Here is an 11,627-nt window from a genome sequence, read left to right as displayed (position 1 = left end):
ACCGAATCCATTTCCATAAGTCATCCTGTATACGGGTACTCGTGAGTTTACACCTCTGACCATGACTGGTCTACGATGACAATTGTGTACGATCATTTTATTTAATTAGTTATTTATTTAACTAGTTGCTGTAGTAGCCACTGACACCGTCCGCGAGTTCATCAATAGTATATACTAGCATCCATGATACCACCTTGAAATAATCGCTGACAGATATCAGCTGCTTCATTAATTATTTCTGGTGAGTTATTCCCAGCTCGTTTGCCTCCTATCAGAACTTCTAACCGCGACACGTCATTGATGATATTGTTAGGACAAGTAAGACCACTTCCCAAACCACTGCCAGTAGCTCCTTCTTCTGTTGTTTTCTTAAATAGTCTTAAGGGTGATCTTTCTCCTTTTGCTTTTTCAGACCTTTTAAGTTCCGACACCAACTTTTGCTGCGGTGAAGAAGACTGTTGTTGTTCTATCTGTTGCAGAGGTGGAGGAAGTTGATATGAAGGTTCCTTCTGGGAGGGTTGTTGTTGTTCTAGTTGTTTTATTTTCTCTCTATAAAGTCTCTTTACTTCTTCATCAAGACTTCTGTATTCTAAATCATCATCTCTGGCTTGTTTTTGTTTTTTTGTTTTTATATATGCGATATATCCATTTAATAAAATTATCATCAGTTACTTTTTCAGAACCGGGTTTTAAGATACTAGATTTATTAAATATACTAATTAATATTTTTTCAGGCAATTTTTCTATTTTAGTATTTCTAATATCTTCGACAAAATACTCCCTAAATTTTGCAATCAGTCTAATATTTTCTTCTATTGGTTTAGACGCAAGTTCAGTACGAATTTGTCCAGTACCGTCAAGTATTTCTTCGCCGACGGACGGAGGCTGAGCTGCAGCTATGTCAGTTGGAAGGTCTGGTAAAAGTTTTTTGCTTTTTTAGTTCTCGCTGCTCAGCGGTCTGTTTTAATACTGGAAGAATACCTTTCTTTGTTTCGTCCTTACGATCTCCCAATAAAGCTCTTTCCGCAGCTTTTTCAGTAGCTGTTGTAACGGGTTTAAATAATTGTTCTACGTCTGTTGCATATTCAACTTGTGCTTGTTGCCGCGCTTGTAATTTTTGTCTTACAGAATCTCACACGGGAAGATATTTCTTTATTGCTTCTAGTCGCTCTCTGGCTAATCTAGTGGTATATGCTTCTCCAATGTTGGCTATTATTGTTAACTTAATTTTTTAATTTATGACAACAGACACGCAAATGTTGTTTTTTTTGGGGGGGTCTGAATATAACAAACATTTAGACAAAATCATATGCATATATGAATGACAAAATTATAACATCAATCAAAACACATCTTGAAAAATTACACAGTAAATACTGTCTCAATTTGATGGACCCGGAAAAACTAACTAACATGTACGAACTCGTATAAAAGTTGCGTGACAATCTCGCAGAAGGAACGCGCGTCTACTACGAGAAAGAGATCGAACATTATGTCTGGAGAGAGACAGGGGAGTTTGTTGTGGCGAACGCGTAAGATTTTCACAAACTCGAAAATGAACTTTATGAATTGGAAATGATAGATAAACACATACGCGATACCATCAAAGAAATATAAATCTCAGAGTGGGAAATCCTTAAAATGCTTACAACACAGTGTGAAATTATAATTGTTAGATATAATCAAATTCACGATATTGAACCGTTATATGAGATATTCGATAAAATCAAACTTAAATTAAGAGATCGTATACGTGTATTTGATAAACGTTTTAAGATTTTTATCGAGAAGGCCAATGCTCCCGAGTATTATGGAAAAATTTAGTGGAATGTGATTCTCCAACATTGATAATTTAAATTTTTAATTTATGGCAGCAGACGCGCAAATATTTTTTTTTTCGTACATCAATAAAGGCCTTGCGTTTCGAAAAGGAACGCAGGAAGCAGCAGGGAGTGCGCGCGTCCAAAATGTCACCGACAATCGCGCATTTTTCCTTCGACGCGACAAAGAAAAAAAAAACATACCAGCGATAAGGGTAAACGAAGTTGTTTTACGCTGGATACGCACTTTCTTTTAAACGATTTTTGTGTTTTCGTAGGAAGGCTTAATTTGACGAAATATAAGTGAATCGATTAGAGGCTGTTCGCACTCCCTGCTGCTGTACACATTTTGACAAAGTTGGCAATCAGTGCCAGTGTTCTTAAACTAAACTAAAAGAAATGCTGAGACAAATGAAATTTGTAAAATGTTTTATTAATCGTGGTGATTGTGCCATACACATTAATTGGCATTAAAAATTAAAATGTGTACTGTACAAATATCGAAAGTTCCTGTGTTCTTATTAAATGGCATTTGAGAATTTCAGAAACACAAGTTTCCAACGATACATTGGTTGTAATAATTAAATATTAGATTAATTTTAGGAGGCTTAGTATGATTCCTTTTTGTTTCTATGTACTGGATCAAATAATTTCTATCCAGAAGTCAGCGTCATCCGAATCGTGGGTAGCAATGTTCAATAGAAAACATGCACAACCAACTCAACATCATCCATTCATCGATGACTTAAACTCAATTTTGAAAGCAACAAACTAATTAGAATATTCTATTCTAAAATGATGTTTAAAAAAAGAATAGATTTCTGGTTATTCAAAAGATGGTAATGAAAAATTTCATCTAAACTTCTGACCAGTATATTGGTCACACCAACATCAATAAAACAACTCGTCAGCTTTTGAATAACTCGAATTCTAATCAATATTTTTTATTTAAAAAAGGGGGGCATTTTGTTTAAAAGAATATTTTAGTAAATATTTAAATAAGAAACAAAAAGGAATCATAAAAAAGTCTGAATGTCTAAGGCTGATAATTTTATAGTTGAAATCGATTTTACGGTGAGGTGAGTTTAGCTTTTAATAAATATCCACAATCACAATAATATACAAAAACTAGAAACTTTAATCCTGAAAACTTAATTTTATATTTTTCAAAAGGCAGACTGAAGATCTGAAAAAGAAAGAGAATACTATTATTGAATAATTTTCATTCGGTATCAAGTACGATCGAAATGGCCAATTAGAAAGAAACTTATAATATACAGTGACATTAAAATTATAAAAAGAATATTACCATTGAGAAGATGACAAAATGTATGCAATAGATTGAGTAAATTTGCTTAACAATTCATGCCACTTCAATGTTACTAACATATTTTTTCTTTAACGTAATAAAGACTACGTATGTTTGCACTAAAATTACTTCACTGATGTGTCAGTGTTGGAAAAGAATCATCATTTTCCCCTTTTTGAAAGTTCTTTGCCCGAAAGTAAGGAGTAGATTTGTTTAAAAGTAAGACCATCCTACTTATTTAATTCTAAAAAGATGACAATGATCATACAATCATTTAAAACCTTTTATATCATTTGACATTGTTTCTTCTCTGTATTTATTAAAATTATGTTTGGTTTGTTTTCTTTGTTTTATTTTGCATACAGGGAGATTTTCATCCTCATGTAGGTGACAAATATATGAAACCTTCTGCAAATGCAGGAGATATAATAGGTTTGGTCAGAACATAGAGTTTCCAAAATATAAAAGGGTTTAAGTAACCAATTCAGGAAAGGTACATGCTCGGTATGCTGATAGATGAAAAATTGTGTCAGTGGTTGTGTGTTCGTTGGATTCACCATTATAAATAAATAGTGAAATAAATGAAAACTCGTACGCTTAAAAAAAAAAAAGAATTTTTATTTTCAGATAAGCCATGATTCATAACCTTACTGCAGAAAAATGACAATCAGACGACCAGTCGCAAATAAGTTGTTAAAAAGTGCGTGTGCGTTCCATCAAACATAATCTAAGTAAATATTTGCAAAACTTTTTTTAATTTAGGGTGGGGTTATGGTGAAGTAATGGCCTTTAACTGAAATATGTACTCGAAATGTTCTTTTTTTATTTTGTAATTCTCGTCATTGTCCAAGAATTTGATTTTGGGAGTAAAATGTTTAGTTGTTTCCCATTTATGACTTAATAGCATTTCTGTCGTCCCTTGCTTATAGGACTCATTGTACTAATTCAGTTCCCATAGTAAACCTATGCAAACTCTATGATATTAAAAATTCAATAACTTAAAAGTTTTGAGTGCTCATGATCAAACCTATATTTATCAGTGTAGATGAAACCTGGATGTCAGCTTCTGTATTGAGGAAAGGATATGAGCCGCAGCATTTTCTGGACCTGCATGTGTTTGAAACATGTGATTTCAATTCTGCACCAAAGAGTCAGGTGCTAATTTTAGTAATGAGTGTTCCAAACTCAAGACTGTTAAAGGACTGAAATTCCATCAATAAAACAATGTCTCTATAAAAAAAATCTCACTTACAACTACGATAAGCTCTCAAAAGATTCTTTTTCCTAACACATTACTTACATTATTAACCAATCCTGGTCAGCTAAATCCATATATACTCTATATTATCTTCACCCATTTCCAGCCTGGTTCCCATTTTTCCATACCATTAGTACCGTGTGTCCTATACCCAAATATCGTATTCTTTGCTTGTTGATGTAGTGTGTATTACCCCAAACAGTAACAAGTTGATGGTGGTACTAAAATTATTTCAACGGCCTTTCATGTCAACTCTGTGTTATCAATGGATGGAAACTGAAATTAATGTAAATTGTACCCTATTGTGCCTACCTCCCTTTAGTATTGGTGTCGAATCTGGTTGTGGTTATCTCCCTTATATATTGTTCCCACAGATGTTGTTGTTGTTGTTGTGGGGTTTAACGCCATTGTTCAGCACACGATAGGCCATATATGGCGGCCAGTATTAATGGTGGAGGAAGAACCCGGGAAAACCCCGGAAAGAACCACCGACCCACGAGAAGCTACTGGCATGCTTTCTCACATATCTACATTGGCTGAATCTGAGACTCGAACCGGCGCAGACAGAGGTGTCCCACAGATGTAGAAGATATTTTCAAAAGAAAATTACTGTGATCTCTTAGATAACATCTCAGATCTTAATGTAAATTCTCTAGTGAGATAATAACAAAAGAAAATTCAGAACAAATAGTATGCGGATTATTTAAGGCTGTTCACATAAAACAGAAAAAAGTTACAATTAATAGTAGTATTTCATGGAGTTATGTCCTTGCAATCTTGTGTTAATTTGCATTAAATCAGTCTGACATGCAGTAAGAATTCTAACTGATAGTATGTTCATTCTTGCATGGAGTTATGTCCTTGCAATCTTGTGTTAATTTGCATTAAATCAGTCTGACATGCAGTAAGAATTCTAACTGATAGTATGTTCATTCTTGCTTTGTATTAGCCTAGAGAAAAACCTCATCTTTTAAACTCGATAATCATAAAAACCTACACTGACAAAATCCTGGACTATAACGTGTATCACAGTATTAGACTTTTAGAAAAGAAAAATAGAAAACTCAACGTTGAGGAAACAATCACTGCTCTCTATCATACAATAATATCGATATTTTAATATCTGCAAATACAAATCCTTGCATCATTGCAACAAATACACATTTCAATTATGCCAATACAAAAACTCCAAAGCCAAATTCAGTCAAGTAAAGATTCATTCATTCACTAACCTTTTATCTTTTGGAGGGAGTGGTGAGAGGTGCTTAAATTTCAACTGTGGCCATTCTGTCTTTTCTCTCTTTACGAGCTGCCTCATCTACAAATATTAAGAAACTCATTATAATCGGTCAAACTTGATCATGCTGCAAACTAATAATTCATGGATTGTGTTATAGAAGCAGCAAGTGATCGTTAGAGGCAATTATATATAAAATAAAATTTGAAAAGCATATATCAGTTTAACAAAGCAGAATTTGGTGGAACTGTCACTAATGATTTATATCAATCTGTTGTACAGGATTATTAGCTCAGAAAAGGACCTTAAATAAACAGAATTAAACCTGTAACAAATAAATCTGAATTGATATCAATACATGTTCCACTTACTAATCTCCTCTATGGTGGCTCCTCGAGCCATCAGCTCTTCTGCGACCGTGTCGTCTTGAATCTGCCCCAGAGCCTTAATTATCTTCACCTCGTACCCCACAAATTCTTCAACGACTTCTGCAAGGCACAAATACAATGTTTGGGCCAAAATGTATCCTACTGAACAATTTTGACAACTCAAGATTTGGAGAAATGTTTCATCATTTTAATATTGTATAGCCTATGAAATTTAATGAAATATGAAAATGTATCACAACTATGTGTTCAAATTCAACCCTGAAGAAAAGTAGCCAGGAAGTTAGTTATATTGAAATATTGTCTTTATTATAAACCTACATACTATGAGTACCTACAAACAAAATTTTAAATAAATATATAAATGTGTTAAGAAATAATGAGTCCTTCGACCCAGGCTTCCATTTCTTTTCGTTTTCTATTTTAGTTTGTTGGCTGTTGAATATATGAACCATTAACTACTCACGGTTCAGGGCTTCGGGGGTCTTGACCTCTCTTAATGGGCCGACCTCATACATTGCACTGGGAGAAGTCACTGTCGGGTGACTACTCTGCACAGGTATTGACTCAGATGCAGCTGTTAGGAAAACAACATACATATTATTCCTTATTCTCTGACTGCGTTGTACGTTGAATAGCCTGAGACAAATGTTAGTCTCCCTAAAACTGTATGTTTCAATATACTTTCATTACAAAGTTCATAATTCAAACATCAACCAATCACTCCAATATTTAACATCTATCGAAGAATTATCATGTCCCGTATCAGTTTCTTAACCACATCTGAAAACGACCAAATGCGTTATTCAAAATAGCATAACATTAAGATGCAAATTCAGATAGATAAGGGAATTTTTGGCAGGAGGAAAATATGGAGCTAAGAGTTGGGGTCAGAAGCATAATTCAAATTAAATATTTAACTTTAGTTTCAATTGTTTGGATACCAATTATCCATATCATTAATATTTGATTCCATAGACTATCTGAATATCCCACATTTCCTTTACTAATTGTCACGTAATATATCTGTAAAGTAAGCTAGATTGTTGAACACGATACCAACACAGAACAGAATGTCAGAAGTCAGAAGCAAACATGATCAGATATTATCTCAAATAAATATAATGACAATGGTATTATGAATAACTAAATCCTATACGAAGATAAATGTAAGTAGGAGAGAGGAGGGAAAATGAGAGGGCAAAGATAGAAAGTTTATTCTTTCATAAAATTCATGCTAATTTTCATACAGAAATACCAATCTAATCAAACAGAAAGAATCACAATGGTCCAATCAAATGCATTCTATAGTCCTGGTCAATATAATTTACTGCTGATCAATGATCATTTGTGACTTATAAAGTGATACAAGTTGAACGTCTACTGGCAAAAGTATGAACAGAACCCATCTCAATCAAATTTACCTGGACTATAGCCCATTGTAATTCTAACACGGAGAGTCCGAATTGATATCGGAAACGTGACAAATATTTATTTAAAACATTTTAACAGTTGTATTGTTCTTATTTTTTCTGCTCTTAAAGATGTCAAATCTCACTGCCTCAAGGAGTGTAGTATGAGCAAATGCAAACTATGTATAACCTATTTTTATACATAGCATACATTTTATGGAACCATTGAAATGCATGAATGTTAAGATGTGTTTTAAAGTTCATCTCTGGATTTTCCTATTTTTGCACGCGGGATAAAGGTTGAAGACGTGTTATTGTCCTGATTGTCCTTACTGAGAATCCTTGTTGTATATGCATCAGATGGTTTAAAAAACATTCAGTTTCTTAGGGGGCGCTCACCAGTTATTATGTAGTTTTGAAAGAGTGACGTATGCAAGGTGAAGTTGTTTGCATTTAAAACATGCACAGTGGAGAGAATGTTGGCACACCTCTATGCTGCATTAATGTAATGTGTATGATATTTCTTTGGATATATTTGCAACTAGACAATACCGGCTTCTGAAGATGCAATGAATGAATTACCAATATATAAAATGTAAAAAAAAGTTATCTGCTATTTTCTATACAATTTACCTCTGAATTTCAGAAAGTGAAAATGACCAAGCGGAGCTAGCACCTTTTTGAAAGGTGCACATCTGGAATAAGGCCAAGCTGTATACTCGATAACCCATATTACACCCATCAATCATACATCAAAATAAAGGGAATTAAAGGTTCATTGAATTATACCTAAGATATACAAGGTTGTTTTTCTCAAAATAGCCAGTATAACCAGTGAGAAAAACCAGGGAAATTCTTTTTCTTTAAAATCCTAAGCCTATGGAAAATACGAAACTGTAGAGCGTCACCTTAATGTTGATATGTAAATGATGGTTGGTTTCGGTCTGAGAACCTGAACAGCTAGACCTTACTGCGAAAGTACATCTCATAGAAGACGGCTAGCTTTGTGTTGAATTTTAGCGGTAAATTACATAAATACACATTAATAACTATTTTCTTGCGCGTACTTGAGCGCACAAACATACACACGATTCCATATATGTGTGTATTGGAAATATTTGTGAGTGCATATTGAGAGAAAAGGTATACCAAATTACGTGACCATTTATGTATGTATTTCAAGGATAGGCACAGTTTGTGTGTTTGATGCTGTTTCCAGTATGTTGCCAAGTTCATGACAGCATTCATTTTCATCAGCTGTCTGTTTTAAACAACACACGTTCTTTTTTCTTCTTTTACTAATAATTATAAATGCCAATCCAAGTACACATGCAAGGGTATTGAACGTTCTCTACATCTTGTCCAACAAACAACTTTGGCCTGTGCCTTCATCCCACGTTTCATTGTACTGAAAACCACCAGTACTGAAGATGCTGATGCCTTTATCTTGTTGCTACACCATGATTTTTAAGATCACCAGAGTACAACGACTTGAAGGTTATCAGTAACCAAGTATGAATGTTTAATTTAGTTGTAACTTGTACCACTGAATAATTATTAGAAATCAAAGCATTCATTTGTCTTCACTTTTACAAGCAATGGGGGGGGGGTGTAAGGGATATACATAAAACTAATTGCATGCAAGTCTTGAGGCTTCAATAACAACGTTAGACATCAAATCATCATTTTCATAAGACAGATCTGTACTTTTCACTGTACTACAAAATAATACGGCAATGTACTCACCTACGTCATTTTTTCCTTGAGGAACAACCTTTCCCCTAATCACCCTTCTACGCAGTCTGGCTCCAAACTCACCGCACTGTAAATATGATATCATAAAGGAACTTTGTCAAAATAATTTAACACTAAATTCATTATTCATGAATTTATTACGATGTTATTTATATGCGCCATATAAACTTCTAATTATGCATAATAATGCAGAGATCTATAGGAATAATCTCCATTTATTTCATGTCCTCGTATTCATGCTTTCCTAATCTATCTTGACTAACAACACCTAATTAAAAGATATATCAGTCCGTCCTACAAACAGTTAATATTTCTCACAATCGCAATATTCTTTTGAATGTACAAAAACGAATATTTATTAAGTACAGATAGCTCAAACTTTCATCTCAAGAGTTCTCATTAGCTTTCTAAGATGTTTGTTGAACTTAAAATATCTTACATTAATTAATATATGTCATATCTACATTGGCATATATATATATATATATATATATATATATATATATATATATATATATATATATACACACACACACACACATTACGGAGACATAATTACGTATAAAATATGTCATGAGCGAGGTGTTTTAGTGCGATTGATGACTGTATAACTATATTAATGCATAAAAAATAAGTTCTGATATATTTACCATAATTTTAGAAAAGCGACTTTACATTTTACAAGTCATGTAAGATCAGGGAGAATTTGAACGATTCCGGTGGAAAACTGATTATGAAACATTAATACTTAAAACTTGCTTTTGTTGTTTGGGAGAGAGAGGGGCTAGACGGAAAGAATTAAATATGACTTAATATGGAAATCTAGGTGTAAATAACAGATATGGTCAGGTATACTTCCTAAATAGATTAAGAATGTAGTTCCAAAGCGATATCGCCAAAATTGCGATTATAGTGATATCGTTATGGTGGTGGCGATATCATTTATCTCTCAACTATAACCTTCAATATTCTAATATATATGTTTTCTAATTTCATGGTGTTTTTTGTTTAATCATAACATTAAATGTTTTTCTTTTTTATATCTTATAGGCGTTGTCTAATGTTGTAAAGCGCTTAGAGCTTCTAAAGATTAGGCGCTATACAAAGATCTCATTATTATTATTATTAATTATTATTATTATTATTATGAAACAACTCTAATGCTAAACAGTCATCGCCTATGGATAATCGTGTGACGTTACTTTGTGTCGTCTGAACTTTTATGAATAAATTTCAACATCTTGGCGTCCACCCAATGAACCGCGCGAGTAATACAAACATTTATGTTTAAAACATATTTTGATACCTACCGATTTTCGAAGGCCCCTAAAGCAGCCTCCGAAGCATCCCATTTTCAGCCGTATTGTAGTTAAATTCGGTATGTACTAGTTCCTGTGCAACGAACACGATTGTACAAAGGAATTATGGGAACGCGATTGTACTTCGTGCGTTGCCATTGGAGAACAATCGGATTCGTCACAGATAACTTCTGTCATGCGAGATATATACAGGCCACATTTGAAGGTGCCCTACAGATAGTATGCACCTCTGAAAGAGAAAGGTGTAACGTAGTTACCCATTTTAAAACTGCACAATAAAGAGAATGTTACCATACCTCTATGTTACTTTCCTGTACGGTTATAATGCGCTTAGAGCTTCTAAAGATTAGGTGCTATACAACAGGGGCACCAGAAAAAGTTCAATTGGATTGTTGACGATAAAATTGAATGAATTATATATGACCATTTCTATCCACAAGTCCGAGTAATCTGGTTCATCGTAACGGCATGTTTGCACTTTCCTTGGGATCTATCTACAGTGTTCATAATTTCAATGATACATAGTTGCAATATCCAGTCGACACTTGGCCAGTATGTTAAATTTGACGGTTACGAGGCACATATACTGTAGCGTATTTAATGATGTGTTGTTTCTTTAACCTATTATAATATTCTAAATTCGATTATTAATTATTAAATTTAAAAAATGCCAAATTCTTGCCCCTCCCCCCCCCCCATTAAAGTATAAAGTAGCTCGATACGAGCGAAAATCCATGAAAATACGAGCGTTGTGGATTTTCACTTGTGCCGTACGACGATGTCACTGGACCTATGAATGATGGTAAAGTTTAGTCAAACCGTCCAGAGAGAGAGAGAGAGAGAGAGAGAGAGAAATATGTAGTTTTTCGAAATGGTTAATTAAAGCAGAATAACGACTTAGATGAACTGTCAATATATTAAAATATTTTAATTACCTCTTGTTGGTTCGTCATTTCGATTAGTTTCTGCTCCACTCTAATTTTCAAACGCCAGTACGTGAATGCCTGACAGTTCAGGTTCAGTGTAGAAGCAGCTAACCGTGTTTGTAGTGCACTACTTTCTTCATAAAAACAATATTTCACGTTTAAATTCTGAGTGTGTCTTATATCGATTTAATAAATGTGAGTAAAA

At 33.8% G+C, this 11,627-nt stretch overlaps 1 protein-coding gene across 2 annotated transcripts; it reads right to left on the bottom strand.

Annotated features, from left to right (window-relative positions):
- Positions 1-2,232: 2,232 nt before the first annotated feature.
- LOC149797551 (uncharacterized) lies at positions 2,233-11,532 on the bottom strand. 2 transcript variants are annotated; one of them, XM_089962421.1, is made up of 6 exons: positions 11,432-11,532; positions 9,169-9,244; positions 6,477-6,587; positions 5,996-6,112; positions 5,620-5,705; positions 2,233-3,006 (listed from the first exon to the last, which is right to left on the bottom strand). In XM_089962421.1, exons 1-5 carry the CDS (start codon positions 11,447-11,449, stop codon positions 5,653-5,655), a joined length of 375 nt encoding a protein of 124 aa, XP_089818547.1. In that variant the 5' UTR covers positions 11,450-11,532; the 3' UTR covers positions 2,233-3,006; positions 5,620-5,652. The 2 variants fall into 2 exon arrangements, with proteins under 2 accessions (XP_089818547.1, XP_089818546.1); XM_089962420.1 differs by lacking the exon at positions 11,432-11,532 and adding an exon at positions 10,488-10,710.
- Between the last annotated feature and the right edge of the window lie 95 nt (positions 11,533-11,627).

This window comes from Sinohyriopsis cumingii, chromosome 6, assembly GCF_028554795.1.
Source record: "Sinohyriopsis cumingii isolate HCF-2022 chromosome 6, ASM2855479v2, whole genome shotgun sequence".
Taxonomy (NCBI): domain Eukaryota; kingdom Metazoa; phylum Mollusca; class Bivalvia; order Unionida; family Unionidae; genus Sinohyriopsis; species Sinohyriopsis cumingii.
Note: the sequence above shows the minus strand (reverse complement) of the source record. Positions and strands in the feature narration are given on the sequence as shown.

What these genes read in the sequence shown, in the direction of transcription:
- LOC149797551 (XM_089962420.1), bottom strand. Translation starts at nt 10,529, where the DNA reads ATGGGATGCTTCGGAGGCTGCTTTAGGGGCCTTCGAAAATCG. An exon ending in TCAAGGAAAAAATGACGTAG is followed by an intron (nt 6,588 to 9,168) that starts GTGAGTACATTG and finishes TTTTCCTAACAG; the next exon opens with CTGCATCTGAGTCAATACCT. An exon ending in GACCCCCGAAGCCCTGAACC is followed by an intron (nt 6,113 to 6,476) that starts GTGAGTAGTTAA and finishes TGTGCCTTGCAG; the next exon opens with AAGTCGTTGAAGAATTTGTG.